This window comes from Aulonocara stuartgranti (assembly GCF_965226115.1).
Source record: "Aulonocara stuartgranti genome assembly, chromosome: 10".
Lineage (NCBI taxonomy): Eukaryota > Metazoa > Chordata > Actinopteri > Cichliformes > Cichlidae > Aulonocara > Aulonocara stuartgranti.
Window position 1 is genome coordinate 18,263,708 of NC_138946.1, and position 22,650 is coordinate 18,286,357.

The window sequence follows — 22,650 nt, forward strand, 5'->3', positions numbered from 1 at the left end:
GGGACCTATATACACGCCCCGCAGAGCAGCCACCGAACCGGAACGGGACCACCACATCCTTAGTGAGTGGTAGACCCAGCAGAAAGGACAGCATGAGCCACCGAAGGGGCTGTAACGTCCAACCGATAAAACCGCACAAAAGTGTGCGGCGACGCCCAATTAGCCGCTGCACAAATATCAGCCACAGGCACCCCTCTAAAAAGAGCCCATGAGGTCGCCATCCCCCTGGTGGAATGAGCTCCCACCCCGTGGGGCAACGCAAAACCTCCGGTGCTGTATGCCAGCGAGATAGCTTCTACAATCCAGTGGGACAGCCTCTGTCTGGACAGAGCTCTACCTCTATTCGGATTAGCGAAGCAGACAAACAACTGGTCACACAAACGCACATCCCGAGTGCGCTCAATGTAGGTGCGTAGCGCACGCACCGGACAAAGAGAATGCACCCTCCTCTGCTCCTCAGATTCAAAAGGAGGGGAGCAAAAGCTCAGCAACTCAAACTCCATTGAACTATAAGATGCAGGCATGACCTTGGGAAGATAGGCGGCATTCGGACGCAATACGACCTTGCGGCCATCAGGAGAAAACTGTGTGCAGGCAGGATGCACAGACAGCGCATGAAGGTCCCCCACTCGCTTCGCCGAGGCCAAAGCGAGAAGTAATGCGGTCTTATACGAAAGAAGTTTCATATCTACCGACTCAACGGGTTCAAACGGAGGGCCACAAAGGGCCTCCAGCACCAAAGACAAGTCCCAAGCCGGGACACTGGACTTAAGCACGGGCCTCAGCCGGCGAACCCCTTTCAGAAAACGCACGGCGAGGGGATGCGCACCTGGTGTCACCCCGTCAAAACCGATATGACAAGCAGATATAGCCGCTAAATAAACCTTGATCGTCGAAAACGAAAGGCCTTTATCCAACAGCTCCTGCAGGAATGTCAAAACATCCACAATAGAGCACTGAAATGGGAGAGTGTGGCGGTCCTGGCACCATCGCTCGAAGGCTCGCCATTTGTAAGCGTACAAGCCTCTAGTAGACGAGGCCCTGGCGCTCTGAATCGTCGCTACCACACTAGGTGGCAGACCCTTAGCAACCAAGTTTAACCTCTCAGCAGGTAAGCATGAAGGTGCCACAGATCCGGGCGCGGATGAAACACTTCCCCCCCCGCCTGAGAGAGGAGATCCCTGCGGAGAGGAAGCTGCCAAGGACTTGCTGCAAGCAGACTGATTATTTCTGCATACCACGACTTCGCGGGCCACCAAGGGGCCACCAGGATCAGAGAGAGGGAATGCCGACGCACCCGAAATGCATACAGGAGCACGTCTGGCCATTGGTGCGCTAGCGCGTCCAAGCCCAAGGGTGCATCGTGGTCGATTATGGAGAAGTACAGGGGGCAGTGAGCATTCACCCTGGAAGCAAAAAGATCTATTTGCGCCTCGCCAAATAGATCCCAAATCTGAGCCACTATTGAAGGGTGTAACCTCCATTCTCTCACCAGAGGACCCCCCCTGGAGAGAAGGTCCGGCCCCAGGTTCAGGTGGCCCGGGACATGGGTGGCTCTTAGAGTCAGAAAATGAACACTGCACCATAACAGCAGAGAGCGAGACAGCTGCAACAGGGGAAGAGAGCGTGTTCCTCCCTGCCTGTTTATATAAGACACCACTGTTGAATTGTCCGTCCTGACTAAGACATGCTGGCCCTGCAGGACTGGACGGAAACGCTTTAGAGCTAAGAACACTGCTAACAGCTCTAAGTGGTTGATGTGCAGCTGGCGCTGAGCCGCGGACCAGATCCCTCTCACTGATGCACCCTCGCACAGCGCTCCCCACCCACTTAGGGAAGCATCTGTGGACACCACCTTGCGAAACAACACCCTCCCAATCCGAGAGCCCTGGTGCAGTAGCCCGGGCTCCCTCCAAGGACGGAGAGCTAGCATGCAAGACGCAGTTACCGGCAGCCTCCTCCGGAGGTGACGCGAAGCACACAAACGGTGAGAGAGAGTCCAGCGTTGAAACGCTCTCATTTTCAACAGCCCAAGCGGCACTACGGCGATCATAGATGCCATCATGCCCAACAAGCGCAATATCGTCTGGAAACGCAGTCTGCGTCCCAGCTGAAATTGAGCGAGGCAGCGATGAAACGCGGCCACTCTGTGCTCTGACAACCGTGCGCGGCTGGAAAGAGAGCATATTTCCAGACCGAGAAAAGCGATCTGTTGACCTGGGATTAGCGAGCTCTTCTGAAAGTTCACAGAGAACCCCAGTGTCTGAATGTGTGACAGAACCCGCGACAGCTGCGTCTCCGCCTGTTCTCTGGAGCAAGCCACGAGAGCCCAGTCGTCCAGGTAGGCCAAGATGCGGATGCCCCTCTTCCTGAGGGGCGCTAGCGCTGCCTCGGCACATTTCGTAAAGGTGCGGGGAGCGAGCGACAGCCCGAACGGCAGCACTAGGTATTCGTAGGCTACGCCCTCGAATGCAAACCTCAGAAACTGCCTGTGTTTCGGGTGTATAGCGACATGAAAATAAGCATCTGTTAGATCGATTGTCGCAAACCAATCTCCCGGGCCGACTGCACTCAGGAGCTGTCTGAGTGTTAGCATCTTGAACCTGTACGTTCGCAGGTACGTGTTCAAGACTCGCAGGTCGAGGATGGGACGAAGCCCTCCCCCTTTCTTCGGAATGACAAAATAACGGCTGTACCAACCTTTGTCCGTCTCCGAAGCGGGGACCACCCGTATTGCTCTCTTCTGTAATAGCGCCTGTATTTCCTCTCTGAGTACCAAGGCTGCCTCGGGGTTGACAATCGTGTTCACGACTCTTTGGAAACGAGGCGGCTTGACCCGGAACTGCAACCGGTAACCCATGGCAACGGTTTGCAGCACCCACGGAGAGGGGGCGCAAGCGCGCCACTGAGGGAAGTGAGCAGCCAGCCGGCTGGCCTGCAGCACTGACGGCGGGGCGCCGTCGCCCCCCAGTGTGTCTGCAGGGGACTGCATCCCCTGCCTGACCTGGCTCATTTCGCCTGCAGGTTGAGCATTTGAGATTGTTTGAGAGTAAACAACACTCTTTATTGATTGCAACATGGGAACATGTACATTTATACATTTTGTTGGGTGCACCTTTTCCGGGGCATAACAATGAAAAACAGCGGGAACACTCGATGTGGTCGCTTGAACATTCAACACATCTGAACCGTGTGCAGGGGTTATGTGCTTGGGAGACCGCGATAGGGAAGTGCAGCGCCTTCTGGGGCTGACAACCTGAACAGAACTTAAGCGGCACCTCTTGTGCGGCAACAGAGGGGTAAGAGCAGCGTCTCCCTGCTGCCGGATCCCTTCCCCACTCGCAATCACAGCTAGGAGGGCTGAGGCTTCTTCCTCCTGGGCGTCGGGTCCCGTCGGGGGCCCGGGGGAGGGCCTTTGCCCCAGGCCGACTGGCGTGGAGCTCGGGCCGGAGTACGTGCTCTCGCCGGCGGCCCTCCCACTCCAGCAGTGGGCGCCGGTCTCTTGCCAGCTGTCAGAGGAGCGGCGGGCCTGTGAGAGCTAGCAGTGGGCTTGGGCTGGGGCTGGCGTCTGGGGATGATGTCGCGCAGAGCTTCCGTCTGCTTCTTCCTCAGATCGAATCTAGCCTGAATGGCTTCAAGTGAATGTCCGAATAACCCAGCCGCAGACACTGGTGCGTCCAGATACACAGCTCTGTCTCTATCAGGGACGTCGGAGAGGGTCAGCCACAGGTGCCTCTGCGCCACCACTGTCGAAGCCATCCCTCTGCCCAGGGAGAGCGCTGCACAGCGAGACGCACGGAGGATGTAATCCGTGGTGACTCTAACCTCGTTAAGAAGAGGTGACAGCGGGCTGTCCTCCGGAACCAGCGATCCAAGCTCCGCCAGGCACATTGCTTGGTACGTCTGGAGCATGGTGACGGAGCTCATGGCTCGAGCGGTGCCGGCCTGAGCCCGATAAATCTTCTCCAGCTGCGAGGCCGAGAATCTGCAGTGCTTGGACGGCAGAGTTGCGGGGCCACCGACACCATGGTTATGGGACGGGGCCAGATAAGCAGCCAGAGACGGCTCCATAGGGGGTGGGTTAGCTAAACCAGCTCCCTCGGCGCCGTCCAATTCCATGTACTGTCCATAGCCGGGCACAGTGACGCGGGTAGACAGAGGTTTGTCCCATGACGCTGTTAGCTCGCAGAGAAAGTCTGGGAACATGGGGAGGCAGTTTTTGGCCGTTGCGGGCTCCGGTGGAAGGAAAAAACCCGCAAACCGCGACGGCTTCCGAGCTGGTGGAGGAGAGGGCCAGTCCACCTGCAGCTTCTCAGCGGCACGGCGAAACAGGGAGAAAAGAGAGGTGTCATCGTGGCCGACCGGCGCAGCAGCGGCGGCATATTGGGTCGACAATGAGCTCTCCTGCTCATCCTCCGACAAACCATGGATGTCCAGGCCGATGTCCAGCACGTCATCGTCTTCCTGGGGAGCGCTGGCGGGCTTCAACCCAGGCTGAAGCCCGTCAGCGCTCCTGCATGGTTCCGGTCCGTCATCGGCTAACCCGTCAACGTATTCCATGTGGTCAGCCCAGCTAATCGCGGGGACATCGACCTGAAAATTTTCGTCTTCGGACTCGGACGAAGCCGGGGCTCCAGACTCGGAAAGAAGAGGGTCATGCCGTGCGACAGCCGAGCGTCCCAGCACTCTTTCCACAAACGTCACCCGTCTTTCCAGGGTCGAGCGTCGGAGCTGGCGACAAAACGCACAAGCTTCGGGCTCCGTCAACGCTCTCCTAGCGTGGACGATCCCCAGGCAGACAGGGCAGGCATCGTGCTGGTCGCTGTCGTGCAAAGAGAAACCACATCCCTGAGGACAGGGGCGAACAGAAGATTTCTGCTTTGCTCGCTTCGGTTTGGAGTCCATTCCCAAAACGCAAAGCGAAACGCTGCACAAGAAAAACTTGAAAATAGCGCTCCGCGGGCAGCCTACGCACCAGCTGGGCGGTGGAGGCTAACACCAACAGGGGCAGTTAAGCTAGGTTCAAGTTGGCAGACAACGGAGCTAACTAGCAGTAGCTAGCTAGCCCAACTCAGCAGAGGTGTTCTCAGCGAGGTGAAGAGCGTAAGAACTGAGGGATGACGGTGATGGCAGCGGCTATATGTGCGGGCGGGGCCTTGCGCGTGTCATCACACGTCATCTGCCGTAAAGGCGTGAATAAAGGTTTCTTCAGCCAGGACACGCGAGGGCGTGATATCCCATACTTATGTGTTGTACCGAGTGAATCGACTGAAAGGGAACACTTGGAGCGCTATGACCGACTAATCAGATTTTCTGTTTGGCTTCCATATGATTGTTCCACCTCCTTCTTTAACATTATATCACAACTTTTAATATTTTTATATTTTATTACTTTATTTCTGTAAATGTAGTTGTATCTCAGCAAATGTTCACGCTGAATGTCAAACAAATGCTTTGACAAGGTTTTACATGTCTTTCTATCCTATTCTCAGTAAAATCTGGAACGTTATTTACTTTTTCAATTGGCTGCAGTGGTGGTGTTGTACCCACAGAGTATGTGTGGGGTAAGCAAATCAGCCCTTATCTTGAATAATGCATGAGGCAGGACACAATTGAATGTAACTCTCCGTGTAGGTGTTTGCCCAAGACCAGGACACAGAAAAGAACGGCGTGGTGAGTTACCAGATCCTATCTGACATCTACAACAGCACCGACTACTTCAGCATCGACAGTAACAGCGGGCTGATATACACGGCACGTCTGCTCGACTATGAGCTCATCCAGCGCCACAACTTCATTGTCAGGGCGATGGACAGCGGAGACCCTGCCCTTAGCAGCGATGTTACTGTCTCTGTGACTGTAACTGACACCAATGACAACCCACCTAATTTCAGCCAAATGCTGTACGAGGCCTTTGTCAGCGAGCTGGCTCCCAGAGGACACTTTGTGACTTGTGTTCAGGCATCAGATGCTGACATCTGTGATGCCAGTAGGCTGAGGTAAGGAAAAAGACGCTTTGAGAACTTACCGATTCTGTGTTTTCTCTGTAGACTTGATTTACCTTTGAACCTAAATGCAAATCCTCTTTAAGAATTTTTCAGATTGTCACCTCTTGAAAAGCACAGTGCAGTGTTTTGGTTTGCTAAAATCCCAGTAATCCTGGTTCAGTTTCACACGAGGCTTTATTTAGATTTTTCTCAAGCAGTTTTGGCTCAGCACCCCCTCAAGACAAGTAGACACTTGTAATTTGCAGCACCTCTTGAGCAAAATAACTTTGTAGACCGTAAGCAACACAAGCTCTCTCTTCTTCCTCCGCCTTCAGGTACAGTATTCTCTCAGGAAATGAGAAAATGACTTTTATGATGGAGCCAGATACGGGGGTGCTTCGTCTGTCTAACAAGAGGAGACAAGGCATGAAACTCTCCTATCAACTCAATGTGTCCGTGTCGGATGGAGTCTTCACCAGCACTGCTCAGGTGAGACAACTTTTGGCAGTTACGTATTCGTTCTGTCAGCTGATTTGGTCTTTTTTTAAGTCTCAGTAGTCCTTATACACAGAAAATGGGCTGACCTTCTTCACCGGCCTGTCAAAATTATTACCAACCTTCGCTGCTGCTCAGTGTAACTGCTGTTTCTCACAACTGCCAGCTCCACAGTGGGAGGTTAATGTCTCGCCATATCAGATTTACTTTGAGGATAAGCTGCCAGCTGGAAAAAATACTCACATCTGTCTCTTAGTGGTAATTACAAATGGGAGATTTGAGGGGGGGTTGGGTCATATATCACACATTTCTGTTGCAATAACACATCACCCCATTCTTAAAGTTCTTCTTCTGACATACATGAAATATATGTGCAGCAGTTCTTCACGGAGGTGTCAGTATCTGTGTGTAATCAGTAGAGATGGACCGATCCGATATTACGTATCGGTATCGGTCCGATACTGACCTAAATTACTGGATCGGATATCGGAGAAAAATAAAAAATGTAATCCGATCCATTAAATATCACGAAAGCACCTCGCAAAACTTGCAACACGCCGTAACTCACCTCAGAACGTTAGCAGTCGGAGCAGTATGCATCACGTGATAGAGCGGCTGTGGCATGCAGGACCTGTCGGTGGTCTGGATAGCATTTGGAGCTTCGCTAGCAACCTGGCATTTCATCTCCGACAAAGTTATCCCCGAGAGAAGTAAAGCAAGTGTGTAAGTCCATCTCTGAATGTTTGTAAAGCATTCCTGCGTTAAGCTTAACAAGCGACTGCCTCTCTCTCTCTCTCTCCTGCTGCTACTTCAATCATGAAACTGCTTAAATGATCAGCTGATCGGCTTTTCTGTTGCGAGTCCCTCTCTCTCGTTTGTTTTTGGTCCACTTTGCACCAGAAAGAGGAAACCAGCGGCTGAACAACAGCAGCACGTTTAAGCTTGATAAGCTGTTGTTAGAATTTATTTAATATTTCTTTCTACACCAGGATCTTTTTCTACGTAGCTGACGCTGGTAACTGTGCAGGGGCGGATCTAGCAAAGTTTAGCCAGGGGGGCCGATAGGGCATGAACAGGGAAAAGGGGGCACAAAGACATACTTTTCTTTCTTATTCTCATTTAAAATGTCTAGCTTTTAATAAATAATTATCTGACACCCAAAGTTTTAATTTGATGTAAAATGAATAGAAGTCAATTACTGTATATAGTGACTATTAAGTCTAATATACCCTAGTAAGCTATAGTACTTTTTACTTTGGGAAGGTACCATCTGTGCAGTCTGCAATTTTGTTGAAGAAAGATGTTGAATCTATTTAATATTTCTTGAAAAATAATTGATTTCTGTGCATTTTTTTTCACACTGCATCTAATTAAGGTTGATTACGTCGATTAAGCATCATGAGGTGGCGCGTGAGGGGTGGTTCCTTATTTTTTATTTATTTATTTTTGTTGTTGCTGGGAGTTGGAACCCTATTAGTTAGGTTGCTTAATATTTACGCTAAGTACTCTTTAAAATACCAGAATAGGGAGGATGGTGTATGAAGGAAACTGTTTCCAGGGCCTACTCCGTGGATCGGCTTCCTCCGAGGCGTGGACGTCTATCAGCAGAGAATGTACCTTCACCTATCAGCAGAGAATGTCCCTTAGTCTGTAACACAGTCAAATATATTCTCAAGTAATATTCAAGCATGCCATTCAGCGTGTTAGTACGAGCAGCTCGGGAGCAGCTTGGGAGAACAAGAAAACAGAGACTGCTTTAGATTGTCTTCCCAAAGTGACTCAACTTTATTCACAAGTACAACAGTTTATATAGAGGGTAAAATTCATGAGACAGCAGATTATCAGTTTAAACCAGTACAGACCAAGATAAGGCAGCGTCTTCCTGCCCTTGGGTGAAGAAGCATCCTTTGTGTAGTTTATTAGTTCAGCTACAATTGTGATTATCTCAGCGACATATTTTCAAGGCACAAAACGAAGAGTTCTTACATTAGTGAAATCTGAAACAAACCATTTGGCCTTCAACAGGCGTCTAAAAGATTAAGAAACTAATGTAGCTGAGGGAGTGATCTCTGTGGTATTTCAACCTTGTACCAGCCTGTGATTCTCACACATCAATTCTTGGGTCAAAGAGAAAAATAACTAAAACAAAAGGGGCCTTATTGAATGACAGAGTTTTCCTGCATAATGTCACTATAAAACAATATCCAGTAAATGCTCCCATGGTACTAAAATACCTAACAGTGTAGGTTTAAGTTTATTAGATTGATCAGTATTGCTGAACTATGAAATATTTTTTTTGTATACAGGTATAACAGAATAGCTTTAGTGTAGTTGTTGTTTTAAACTTGAGTATGAACTTGCAGACTTGCAAAATGCAGCAAGATATTTTAAAAAACAGTTTTGTTGATTAAAAAACACTATATCGGATTCATATCGGTATCGGCAGATATCCAAATTTATGATATCGGTATCGGTATCGGACATAAAAAAGTGGTATCGTGCCATCTCTAGTAATCAGTGTGTAATTCAAATCAGTAACTAATTGTTCACAACCCTGGTGTTCTTACTACTGCTTTGCCTTTTTGATTTGATCGTGTTTGACAAATCAGCCGGTGATGTTTGTTGGGATGGCAACAGCAGCATGTCAGCAGACAGTGAGGATAATGATGATGGAGTGATGTTGCGATGGTGATTCACAGGTGATTGTACGTGTCCTGGGAGCTAACCTGTACAGCCCAGTATTTAGCCAGAGGTTCTACTTGGCTGAGGTCCAGGAAAATGCACCGGAAGGGTCAAAGGTCATTCAGGTAATTTCACTTTTTCAGTGCACTGAATTAATGAATACAAAATAACACAATGAGGAATATTGATGAATTTCTGTGTGGACATACAGGTCCGCGCAACAGATGAGGACTCTGGACTGTACGGACAGATCACCTACTCGTTCATCAACGACCTGGGGAAAACTCAGTTCACCATTGATGCAGATGGGGTCATTTCCACTGTTCAGAAATTAGACCGAGAAAACCCTTTCAACAAGGACATGGTGCTAACTGTGATGGCCCTGGATGGTGGAGGTAACTGTTTCCCTAAAAAGCCATCTTCAAATCAGCTAATATAAGTAGAGATTCTCCGATTGCAATTTTCTTGGCAAATTTCATTTTCCTGTTTTATTTCTCCGCATGACCAAATTTTCTTTCTAATAAAAATAACTGAGAGCATATAAAAATAAAAATCAACTTTTCTTCAACACAAAATATTTTTAAGTTTAAAAGGTTTATCTAAGTTATTTAACTTTACAGTTTCACCCCAAACTGCTCTCGATGAAATAACTGAAAATAAAGAACTCTGCTGCTGGAAAGAGTTATAAAAAATTGACTGAAATTGAGCTGCTGTACACCCACCTTTACTTGGCCTTCACCAAAAAAAAGCAGGTGCAATAGATTTATATAACAAAAGTTGGTTACATACATCAACCCTTTCCTCTTTTTCACTTGTCTTCACAACTTTCCTGGTAACTGCATTGATGCTTCTATTGCTCATACAATTTCCTTCATTAGCTTTTTCTTTGCGGGGCTGCCCCTGCAGTTTACTTTGGTAAACGAAATGCCATCATTCACTTTCGGGAACGTCCATACTAACCATGCGTTAGCATGTTACGTTGAAGGTGCATAGACTTTTTTCCTGTTGTGCATCGATTCATTAATCCTAAATCGATTTTTAAATATATATGAACTATTCCAACAACCGCCAAACAGTTAAAACAACAAATGAGAGCAAGTAAACGGATACCGCAAAAAGATGTAAACAGAAACTACTGAAAGCCGACATCTCACAGGTTCCGAAGCTGAGGGTTTCCTCACTCTCAGAGCAAAATACATTGAACCAGTAGCAAAAGAAGATCACAACTACACTTCACATTTGATAAACATCGTCATGAATTCCCTCTTGCTTTGGCAGTTTTGATGAAATCACACTTCCTGCAGAGCTCTTTCACTCTCTCGGTGTACTTCAAGAACAGTTTCCCCATCTTAAATCTCTGTTTTCTGCATTATTTCCTTGCTTATTGCACACCAGTCTACCATTGTGTTCAGCGCTGTCGCACGCTGTTTTTTTGTTGTTGTTGTGTTTTGTTTTGTTTTTTCAAAAATGACCTCCGACAAGAAAGCCTCATTTTTGCTGTTCAATATTGAAGAAATTTAAATTTTTTTTGCCAAATTGGAAAACACTTAAATGTCTCTAATAAAACCTCTGTAACTGTAATGTTCGTTTTTTAAACTACTGCAGAATATTTTAATACTTCTGACTGTCTGAGTCAAAATTGAATCAAATCAAATCAAATTGAATTGGGACCTTGTGAATCAGAATTAAATCAGCTATAGAAATCAGTGATAATACCCAGCGCTAATCTGTATCATTTGTGCATATTAAATGTATGTGTGTTTTTATTTTCCAGGCCGTGCATCATTTTGCACGGTACGGGTGGTTCTTGCAGATGAGAATGACAACGCCCCCCGGTTCAGAGCAGTGGAGTATCGTATGAGCATTAAAGCAAATGTTGCCAAAGGTTCTCTTGTCACTCAGATCCAGGCCACTGACCCAGATGCTGGGTCTAATGGAAGGATCACATACTCACTTTACAGTGAGGCACGCCTATCTCTGGTCGATGTTCTGGAGGTCAGTGCATGTTGCTTTTCAACTTCTTTTTGACTGCCCTTTGTAAAAAGAAAATTAATATCTATGCAACACATAAAATCACATAAAAATGCAACCACATGCAATCTGCAACAAATTGATTTAAAACTCATTAAAGCACAAACTCTTTTAGCGGTAAACTTGATTTTCAATTAAGGAATGTTTTCACATGACCCTCCGTTCCCACTTCAGGGGATTAAAAGCCATCTGTTTGCTGTAGATTATGTATTTTTAATCATCTAATCAAAATGATGTTGCATTAGGGTTGATGCTTTGGTCAATTTTGAAAATACAATTAAATTTAAATAAATGTGGGCTATAAATAAATCGAAACACCATGAGATTAAAGGAATATAGCTGCAACTTATAAACACTGTATGTCGCGGTGAAGCTTGAAGGGCATTGCGGTTCAGTTTGTGCGCATAAAACCGTGACGTTCTCCTTGTATTTTATTAATGTTAATCAAAATGATATAAAAATAGCAACAACTTTCGTGGTTTGGAATTAAACACATAACTACAAATGTCAACAGTTTAAAAAAAAAAAACTCCCAAAAGCTGATTTAAATAGCCTTGTGATTTTGCTGGTGTTCAGGTGGAGCCAGACAGTGGCTGGATGATGACTAAAAGCACAGTGGACCACCTCCAGGGCACTGTGCTGTCCTTCTTTGTCAAAGCCACAGATGGTGGTTCTCCGGCTAAGCACTCCCTGGTGTCCGCCTTCATCCACGTAGTCCCTCCAGATGCATTCGTTCCCTCGTTCAGCCAGCCTCAGTACTCCTTCACCATCCCTGAGGACACAGCGGTAGGAACCGCCCTGGGGTCTGTGTACATGGGTGCTGGACAGACCGGGTTCTTTAGTGCAATCGCAGGGGAGACGCTTGACAGCAACCAGGAGGGGACCTTCCTGGTGGAGAAGGAGACTGGTCTCATCCGTCTGGTGAAACCGCTAGACTATGAAGAGGTCAGCATCTTCCGCTTTAAAGTTGCAGCAACAACAAGACGAGACCTGATTGAGTCAGTCTCCACTGTAGATCTGGAGGTTAAGGTTGGTACCACAATGCACTGCAGAAGGATAGCATTTGCGTTCTGTTTTTCAGTTGAATAGGGAAATGTGCATATGCAATTATGGATTTTATGAAATAATTGCAGATTTATGTGATAAATTAATTAAAATAGTAAGAAGGGGGTAATTGTGCTGTCTTTTCATTTAGACTTTGTTCAGCTGAAGCAGATTTATTGTTTTATAGATTCTGGACGTCAATGACAACAAGCCGCTGTTTGAGACCAGCACCTATGTAGCCACGGTGATGGAGGGGATGCCTGTGGGGACCAGAGTGGTCCAAGTGCGTGCTCTTGATCCAGACTGGGGCTCTAATGGGCAGGTGTGTGACAGTCAGGTTAAACTGTGAATCATATGTTTGTGAATCTTTAAAACAAGCATTTTTCTAAATTCAGAGAGCTACAGGCGCTGCTATGCATCCTTTATTTGAATTGCAGGTGACCTACAGCCTCGGTCCTCTGCTCACCTACAATCTAGACTTGACAAGGGATGCCAGCTTCTTCTCCGGGCCTGTGTCTACCACTTCTGTCTTTGCCATTGACAGTAAAACAGGTTGGATCACCACAGTGAGTCAGATGGACCACGAGGCCTGCTCCAGCTACAGCTTTGAAGTAGTAGCGTCTGATCTGGCCGAGTTACTGCCTCTCTCCTCCACCACAGTGGTGACCATCACTGTGTCAGACGTCAATGACAACCCGCCACTGTTTGAGAGGGAGCTGTACCGAGGTGCCGTAAAGGAGAGCGATCCCCTCGGTGAAGTGGTGGCCGTTCTGAAAACCAAAGATCGAGATGGCACGGATCAAAACCACCTCGTCAGCTTTTGCATCACTGGTGAGGACACTGAGACAACTAACAGAATGCTGTCCCGCGCACTCTGTGCTGCAGTAACTCTTCATCTTGCAATGAGATGAGACTGTGCTGCATCAAAATCATTTATTGGTCTAACATGGTTTCTGCTCCAAAGGTCAAGTTATAAATTAATTTGAACTGATATGCCAAAAACAGCTTTCCTTTAACTTGTATTTTTTTTTTTTTCATTTTAATATTACAAAGTGCCCATTATACTATGAAACAAAAATGCTTTGTAGAAAACCTTAATCTACACTCATGTGAAGAAAAAATAAGTTTTTGCACTATGACAGCTGGGACGGGCTCGTGGCTGATGGATAGAATTATCAGGCAGGTGCTTCTAATGAAATGCACTTGATGAATTGATCATTCTCGTTCACAACCTTAGCTATTACTTTATGCGTTCGTGCTTTAAAAAAAAAAATGAAAATAATAAAGAGCATTGCTTGGCCTCTCCAGAAAAACTCTGACCTTGATAATGAGTAAGAGCACGTCCATTCACAACACACTGTGTGTTAATGATTGCGGATGATGTATTTTGTCCTTGTTTTCTGGCATTTAAAAAATACAGATCGGCCGAGTGAAAGTGTCATAAAAGGTCAAACTTTTAAACTTTGAAGGGCCACGGCCGCTGCCCTACCCGTCTGGTTTACATTATGAAGATGGTTATTGATTGCACCAAAAGGTGCCTGCATCATTTTTTATGTGCGGTTGGAGAGAATCTTGTTCTCATTCATCTTGCGAATGAGTAAAGACTCGCAGTTTGTTTACATTTAATATAATACATCTTCACTCCTTTCTTCACTTTTTAGTGTCAGCGCTTTAATTCTCATCTGTATGACCTCCAGGGGGAAATCCACGAGGAGTGTTTGGCCTGGCCCTTGTGCAGGGGGAGTGGAAGGTTTATGTGAGTGGTCTGCTGGATCGCGAGCAGCAGGACTGGTACCTGCTCAACATCACTGCCAGCGATGGCCTTTATGTCGCTCACACCGCAGTGGAGGTTACAGTCATGGATGCAAATGACAACAGACCCATCTGCAACCAGGTCAGGGATAAAGACAAATGGAAAGTGTGCAAAATGAAAATATGCAAAGTAAACAAACCAAGAGGAGCTTGTGGAATGTATAGAGCATTGCAGAGTAAATGGCTCTATCTGCTGTTTGTCTCCATATTCCAGTTAATTTTCTGTCTATAAACAGAGAGAATGCATTGCTTGTGACCATGCATGCAGTCATGTATGCTTGTTATTGAAAAGATAAGTTAGGGCATTGTGTTTGTGGACTGAATGGGGAAAACAAAAGCTGTTTATCAAAGAAGGAATTTTTAATCATTTTATGTCTCATTTAAATTGTTTTCTTTTTCAATCCCAATGAGAGCGTCAAGAGTAGTGGAGATTCCCAGTTCCCCCAATGATGAACTTTCTTTTGGGTAATCTTAACGCTGGCTTAGCTCTGAAAATTCAGCTGCGTTGAATAATGTTCAAATCTGCATATTCATGACTTAGTAAAGAAAAGTCTGTGGCTTCACGAGTAAAACTGGATTTGCTCACTTCAAATATTGATACTTTGTTCTAAAGTGCATCGAAGTTCTAACTCGCTGCAAATGAATTCAGCCAAATTGTCTTTGTTTTATATTTCGGGCCAAGTGTTGTAATTTATGTATAAACTGACTTTTCCATAGTGCTTTTATGGAGTGCATAATGCAGTCTTAATCTAATAACGTACTAAACCGATGAATTACACAAATTTGAGAATTTACACAAATAAAAGACAGTAATCATGATAAAGCCAATTAAGTTGAGTCCCTTGTGCTATTTCCTACCTTCCAACGCCAACATTCACCCTACATTTAGAGTTAGTCTCAAAAAGACAATCTAGGAGAGGAAAATCTTTATGAAATGAGAGAATAATTGGACTGTGAAGTCTTCTGGGGGCTCTCCTTTCATTTAGTAAAATTCTGCAGTTCTTCAGTTTCACATAATTAGTTGAGAAACTTTCTTTTTCCCTCAAAACTCTAAACTCCTTGAAATGCTCCCTGTTCTCCTCTGATAGTCTTTTTTTCCCTTCTCGCACGAGCCAACACTATAACTACAAAGTGATTAGTCTGACGTTACATGGCGACAGCAGCAACTGGATCAAAATGACACTCGCATTGCCACAGAATGAACTCTAACTGCTGTTTGGGCATCTTTTCTAATGGTTTTTTTTCATAGGAAGATTAGTAGTAGTAGTAATAGTAATGGCGTTTTTCTAGTAGTAACGATTTCAAACTCTTAGCTGGTGCTTGCTCCTTTCTTGTTTTTTTTTATTAAGTGATTAATCAGGATATAAATATTAGAAAATCCCCAATTTAATGCTTTGAATTTTTATTTTGTTCAACAAACAAAAATGCAAAGATGATATAAAACAAATTCTTGGCATTTTTCAAACCTTTGACTGGTTACTAGGTGTTTCACCTTTATATATTTTAAATCTGAACGTTAGAAGATTCAGCAGAGCCAACAGAGCAGGGTGGGGTGTGCTAAAATGCCGTTGCCGCTGCTGGTCCGTGTTTGATGAAATTGTGAGGCCACTAAGCTCCATTTCTCCAGTCAGTCACTGGCAGAAATGGACACCGGGTGATAAAAGGGAACTTCTATTAGCTGGAATAATGGATCAAGTGCCCAGTAGTTGGATGTCTTTTTAATGTATTAGACAGATGCATTTTTTAACTAGAATGGTTAGTGTTACTATTACTGTGCACTTTAATTTCTGCATATGCTTTTGTGTTATCACAGGCCGTGTATAGCACCTCTTTTCCTGAGGACATTCCCATTAACAAGGGCATTCTAAGAGTGGGTGCAACAGATGCTGACTCAGGCTCCAGTGCTGAGATCCAGTATTCACTGTTTGGCATTGGGGTTGAAGATTTCTACATGGATGCAAACACCGGTACATTTAAATATTTCATTTCAAGGGCTTGTAGCAAAAACAAACAAACAAAATCTCTTTTTATACCTCCCCATTTATGCCCTTAGGTGAGTTGCGTACAGCCATTGTGATGGACCGGGAATTGGCCCCCAGCTACAAACTCATCGCCCAGGCAACTGACGGGGGAGGCCTGTTCTGTCGCTCTGATATTTTTCTCAAAGTGTTAGATGTCAATGACAATGCCCCCCTCTTCTCATCCACTCATTACCTGGCGAGCGTGTACGAGAATGCTTCGCCTAAGGCTTTGCTCACCCGTCTACAAGCCAGCGACCCAGATGAAGGTAAGCTGCTGTTAGATAAGTAATGTCAGGCAGCGATGATGAATTCAGAAAGTTTTAAGCTTTAAATTATTTAAAAATAATGTGCTGTTTGAGTGTCCGAGCAAGATTATGAGCCAAGATGTAATATATTGTGAACAGTTAGTATGAATGTGTTTTTTCCAGGTCTCAACCGTACAGTGCTGTATTCTCTGGTGGACTCAGTGAATGGGTTCTTCTCCATCGACCCGGTAACTGGAGTAGTAGTTCTGGAGAAGTCTTTGGACAGAGAGAGCCAGGACTCCTATCGTGTTCGTGTGGAGGCCACTGATCGAGCTGGACAACAGGGGGCGCTCTCCTCACAGGTTGGTGGGTAGTCCAAGTGACCCAGATTCAGTATTGATTGTGTCTACAATCAATGTTAAGTCTACCAAACATTACTGTAGGAAATATTTACGCCTGATGCTCCTGATACAAAAAAGCCACTTGTTCTGAAATGAATGAATAATTGAAAGACTAAATAAAATAATAAATAATAAAAATGCACTTTTGAACAAAACTGACATTTATAACAGTGTTTTGCAGCATTTATGTTTTTTGGGTAACATAATCTTGTTTTTCTGAAAAAAATCAAGTGAATAACACATGATCCTTGAAGAGATTAGGTAAATCCCCAATTAGATTTTAATTAAGATAGCTCGTAGTCATGTGAACCGTGTGGAACAGAAAAAATGACGCAGTTACAGAGAGAAGTGGTGCAGAAAAGGTGGAAAACAGATATGTGGCAAATCTGAAACTGTGTTGTGTCTCACAGCGGCTATTTAAAAGTAAACTTTAATTTTGCTCATTCACTGACCATAAATGCTGGGAATGGCATTATTTTTAGGAGTAGGTGTCACTTTCATTACAAATATAGAGAGGAGTAGTTGTTGTTCTGTTACTTGTAGTAGATGATTGTCATAGCCACAATGATATAAAAGCAAAACTACAGTAATAGGATTAGTGGCGTCCTGTATTAAGTAGGTGGAACTTGTGACTCTATATTCTATAGAGTCAAAATAGCATTCATCTAGTAGCCACCAAACTCTCTCACCCTATAGCAGGCACAGATTTTAGTTGGTTTTTGCCTCAGCTTCCTATTTTATTACTAAAGCATATTTTTCTGTACAACTTCTGTATGCGCTTGTGGTCCCTTCTGCCTTGTGGTGAAACGGCACTGAAAGCAGTGCAGTAAAGTGGTTAGGTGCTGTTTTACAGTCTTGTGTGTCTTCCTCAGGTTTATTTGACCATTTTAGTGCTGGATGTGAATGACAATGCTCCAGTCTTCCAGAGAAGAGACTATGCTGTAACTGTCCCCGAGGATGTAGCCGTGGGAACCGAGGTGGTGCGAGTCCTGGCAACAAGCGCTGACATCGGACCTAATGCTGAGATCACATACAACATCCGGTCGGGTAATGAGTTAGGAAAGTTCACCATAGACAGGAAATGGGGTGAGTAGATATCTCTGTGTGTGGCTTGTGCCATGTTATTGTGAAATTTAAAAGCAGGGAATTAAAAAAAAATGAATATCTACTGATATGTGTGTTAAGGTTCTATTTCAGTGGCTGATGATTTGGACTTTGAGGTGTGTAAGGACTATTATCTCACCATCGAGGCCTGGGACAATGGCAACCCTCCTCTTAGCACAGCTACAATGGTAACCATTGAACTTATGGATGTCAATGACAACGCTCCAGCTTTCAGTCAGGACATCTACAATTTGCTGGTCAGCGAGGATGCATCTGTTGGGCAGACAGTTACAAGGGTAAGATTTAAGGCCAGATTTACTAAATGGGGCAAAATAGCCTATCACTCCAATAGAGACTAGTTATATTTAAAACAGGCTTTAGTAATTGATAGGCTCTGATGTAGGACTGTAAATTGTGTGACAACATTTTGACATCACCTTCTATAGCATTCTTGTATTAAGACAACTTAAATAACTTCAAGGGGAAATCTGAAAATCAAATTTCTATGCTCTTCAACTCCAGTACCACCGTATTTTCGATTTTGTGGATTAATCTTGTGTATCTGTGATCTATATCTCACGTATTGTCAAAGTGCACACTGCTGAGTTTCTGTATATCCGCCACTAAAAACAGTTAAGTGTTAGGGCGTGGCAACCTCATGTGCTGTCCGTGCTCCTGAAACTAATTTGAGTGTAAAAAACCCTGAATTGGATGAGTGGAAGAGAATGGATAGATGGAAAACTTTATTCGACTTTATTTTGTTTTTTTATTAATGCTAATACATTGATCATGTTGATGTCAATCTAATCCTGACTATTTTCAGGTTTAAAGTCAATGTTGTCATCCCTTCGTTCTCTTTGGTCTTTAGCCAGTTTGTATTTGACCCCAAGGAAATCAGGCCACTTTCTTTCCCTCCGGGTGTCTGTTTTTTAGGTAGTGGCTGAAGATCTGGATAGCCAAGTGAATGGGCGCATCACCTACTCTATCCTGAAAGGTGACCGAAACAACCACTTCTGGATTGACCCTGTAGCAGGACTTCTCAAAGTCAACAAGAAGCTTGACAGAGAACTTGTAAGGATGCATGTTTAAGTACAAAATCTCATAAACAATCAATTGTAATTTTCTGGTTCATGAGCACAGTCAGGACAGAAAATACCAGGTCCCATCAAGGTCAACGCTCAATGAAATATCACATTATGCGAGCATAAGAGTGCTTGCCACACTGCCTGATGTACATACAGATATGGCAATCACATTCTCTTCTTCACCGCCTAGGTGTCCAGGTACTCTTTGTCGGTACAGGCGTTTGACAGTGGCTCTCCTGCGATGTCCTCCACAGTCACAATCAACATCGATATCTCTGACGTTAACGATAACCCCCCAGTTTTCAATCCTCCCAATTCCACGGTGGTCATACAGGTACATTTGTGCGTGTTTGCTGTCTATATTTATATTATTAGTTCAATGTTGTCTCAACTTCACTTTCTTACTTCCAGCTAAACCAAGCTGCTGGCACCACCCTGCTCCAGTTATCAGTCAGCGACAAAGACTCCCCTAAGAATGGTCCACCCTTTGAGTTTCGGATCAAGTCAGGAAATGAGGGAAACTTCTTCTCCTTGGACCAGACTGGGACTCTGAGGTCTAACCGTGTGTTTGGCCCTGAAGCCCCCAGAGAATTCACTCTTGAAATCCAGGTTAGGAACTTTACGGTTTTAAAAAGTATCCTATTTAATATGAAGACTTTTCTTTTATGGAGAACTTTAACACCAGTGTAAATTCAACCCACTAAAGCAAGACCTTATTATTACTGTAGAACTTTCTTTGCTGTTAAGTGTCATTATAACTTTTTTTTATAACTTTGTCTCTCTCAGGCAACTGATTCTGGCAAGCCTAGTCTCTCCTCCTCTTCCTGGGTATTTCTGAGGGTCATTGGGAACAGTCAGTACAAGCCGACTGTCTCCCCTCTGGAGATCTTCATCGTCATGGTCACGGATACCTTTCCAGGTGGCCCGATCGGTCGGATCTCTGCAACTGACCGTGACCTGAGTGACGTTTTGTCATTTACCCAGAAGCCTCAGCCCAAGAGCATGTTTAAGGTCAACAGACAGGATGGCAGCATTGTAGCGCTGCCAGGCCTGGAACCTGGCAGGTGAACGCTAGACCACACAAACACACAGGAAAACAAAACACTGATATGGAAAAAAGAAAACTTTTTGGTGTAACAATTCAGTATCTTTTCTTGCCTTTTCTCAGGTACCAGATGAACGCTACAGTGAGCGATGGACGTTTTGCTGTGATAGCTGACGTTTCCATCCAGGTCGAACAAGTGACAGATGTCATGCTGCGTAGCGCTCTGACCCTACGTTTCAACTTGCTGTCTCCAGAAGACTTACTTAGTCGCTACCTTAGCCAAATTAAGCTAACGTTACGGGGACTAGGTGGATGGAAGTGGTCACCAGGGCAGCAGGATCCTCTTCACATACTCAGTGTACAGCCAGTGATGGGGACATCGGATGTGGACCTGCTTCTAGCCATGGAGAGGCCAGAGACGCCAGGCAGTGGACGCATGGCTGTGTTCTACTCCCAGCAAGAGCTGTCTGCAAAGCTGGAGGAGGTGGCAGCGCAGGGTCAGATTCGAGGTGTGCTAGCTGGGGCTGTGGTGGTGAGCAGCACTTGTTCTGGCGAGCTGGAGTGTGGGGATAGAGTGTGTGAAAACACACTTGTGATGGACGGGAGCTCGCCTGTCACCTACAGCACAGAGAGGGTCAGCTTGGTGTCGCCTACGTTCAGCCGCAAAGAGACCTGCACCTGTCCCGGTTTGTACTACACTCATTTTTGAACCTTCACAGAGTCAGTGTCACAAACACGTATCATCAGTTCATGAACGGCATTGTTTGATAGTTTTCATGTAAAAATCAGTAAAATCCTGAAATATCTGAATGAAAACATGCAGAATTTTTGCTTATGTAGTATACATTTTGCATTCTATAAAAAAGAAAATACAAAAACTACAGAGGCATATATTATGCATGTAAATATAAATAAATTAATGAAAGAATAATGTAAATCTGAAGGCTTTTCACATGATGACAAATAATATTTATATTTCTACCCCTTTTCAAACAGGAGGGACATGCCCCACCCCTGTGGAGCTCTGTGAAGGTCAGTCCTGTCCAGCTGATATGCAGTGTGTGCGTTCTGGTCCTACTGCGCCATCTGTCTGCCAGTGTCAGCCCGAGAGACTAGATGACTGTGCAGGTGTGTTTTGGCATGCCTGCAGTTTGTATAACTTCTGTCTTTCTGATTTAGTTTGATGAGGTTTAGTGTAACCTGAAACTTTTCCCGCTTCTCTGTGTGTTACAAATGTGCAGGCCAGACCTCGCTGAGTTTCTCTGGAAACAGCTACATCAAGTACAGAGTGACAGCGAGTGGCCAGAGCGGAGAGATGAAGCTCGGCCTCAGGATCAGAACACTTCAGAGAAGAGGAGTCATTATGTTCACACGGGTTAACCCCTGCACCATGCTTAAGGTACAGGTTACAGGGCTATGCTTTTTTGGGGGTCATGCAAAACACTGGCTGCTCATTTCCTGTTAGAAGGAAACATGTTTCTCAGTATATGTTTTTTAGAAAACATCATCAGGTATTATTCAGAAGATATAACTTTTTGTTATATAATATCACACTTCACCGAGTTCTTTTGATTCCTCAGAGGCATCCGATGGAAGACAAAACACTGCTCAGTAGACCATTTAACACTTTATTATTTCTAGAAGGGAGATGCGTCCTGCATGACACGCTGCTGCGGATCTCAAATTGGTGTTGTGCCACTAACAGTTTTATTACAGAAGCTTTTTAACTCTAATCTAAACAACAGTGTCTCAGTAACTTCCACTAGAGATGGTCACCTCTTATCTACACTTTCCCAGGCAAGCGTGAGTGACAGTCTACAGCTTTCTACTCCCCAAGGACATGTGGTCTCATGCCTTTATTTTTCAGGGCTGTGTCCACTTAATACTACACTATATAACTTTATAACAGTTATTATTAATAAGAAGCATAGCATTATTGAGGCACTGCAAATTATTTAGTTCCAACACTTTTCTTTCCTTCTACAGATTGAAGGCGGTCGACTCTGGTTTCAGTTGGACTGTGACAACACCCTTGGCATTATGGGTATCTCTGGCAGACCGATAAATGATGGCCTGTGGCATGCAGTCACTTTGGAGCTGACTATGAACTACACTCTCCTGTCATTGGATGACAGCTATGTGGAACGTCGCCGGGCAGCCAGAGCCCCGGTTCGTCTTTGGCCTTTGGCACCAGATTCATCATTTTTCTTTGGGGCCCAAGTCAGGCCACTAAATGGGCAAGGTGAGAGGCCAGGCCCTGGGTCAGGGAGGAGCCAGGGAGGGCCAGGGCTTGCAGAGCGTGGCGTAAGGGGCCCTCCGAGAGCTCAGGACGGCTTCCAGGGGTGCCTGGGCTCGCTGATGCTGAACGGAAATGAGCTGCCGCTCCAGAATAAAAGGAGCCGTTATGCTGAGATAGCAGGGCTCAGCGAGATCAAACTGGGCTGCGTGCTTTATCCAGATCCATGCGTCAGTCAGCCCTGCCTCAACGGAGCAATCTGCAGTAGCCTTCCCTCTGGAGGTGTGTGTATATATACAAAAAACATGATCATGTGTATGTGCCTTGCTGTGGGACACATTCATTACTTTGTTTTTACTCTGTTTTTTCAGTTTTTAATCATTTTATTTTGATAACTTGTTGTTGTATCATTGATCATTATCATTTATTAGAATTATGCACAATAGTTGATATTAATTATAA

The 22,650-nt window shown here is 45.1% G+C and overlaps 1 protein-coding gene across 4 annotated transcripts in view; it reads left to right on the top strand.

Moving 5' to 3' along the window:
- fat3b (FAT atypical cadherin 3b) overlaps positions 1 to 22,650 on the top strand; it is a 74,346-nt gene that overhangs the window by 34,790 nt on the left and 16,906 nt on the right. For all 4 annotated transcript variants that reach the window (XM_082548688.1, XM_082548689.1, XM_082548690.1 and 1 more), the window contains exons 23-44: positions 5,635 to 5,999; positions 6,323 to 6,476; positions 9,182 to 9,289; positions 9,376 to 9,559; positions 10,939 to 11,159; positions 11,772 to 12,224; positions 12,427 to 12,561; positions 12,677 to 13,070; positions 13,937 to 14,133; positions 15,865 to 16,018; positions 16,105 to 16,338; positions 16,501 to 16,679; positions 17,591 to 17,804; positions 17,904 to 18,118; positions 18,756 to 18,893; positions 19,098 to 19,241; positions 19,319 to 19,516; positions 19,694 to 19,971; positions 20,076 to 20,638; positions 20,949 to 21,080; positions 21,194 to 21,351; positions 21,939 to 22,470. In XM_082548688.1, coding sequence (XP_082404814.1) covers positions 5,635 to 5,999; positions 6,323 to 6,476; positions 9,182 to 9,289; positions 9,376 to 9,559; positions 10,939 to 11,159; positions 11,772 to 12,224; positions 12,427 to 12,561; positions 12,677 to 13,070; positions 13,937 to 14,133; positions 15,865 to 16,018; positions 16,105 to 16,338; positions 16,501 to 16,679; positions 17,591 to 17,804; positions 17,904 to 18,118; positions 18,756 to 18,893; positions 19,098 to 19,241; positions 19,319 to 19,516; positions 19,694 to 19,971; positions 20,076 to 20,638; positions 20,949 to 21,080; positions 21,194 to 21,351; positions 21,939 to 22,470 — 5,350 coding nt within the window. The remainder of the gene's footprint in view (positions 1 to 5,634; positions 6,000 to 6,322; positions 6,477 to 9,181; positions 9,290 to 9,375; positions 9,560 to 10,938; positions 11,160 to 11,771; positions 12,225 to 12,426; positions 12,562 to 12,676; positions 13,071 to 13,936; positions 14,134 to 15,864; positions 16,019 to 16,104; positions 16,339 to 16,500; positions 16,680 to 17,590; positions 17,805 to 17,903; positions 18,119 to 18,755; positions 18,894 to 19,097; positions 19,242 to 19,318; positions 19,517 to 19,693; positions 19,972 to 20,075; positions 20,639 to 20,948; positions 21,081 to 21,193; positions 21,352 to 21,938; positions 22,471 to 22,650) is intronic.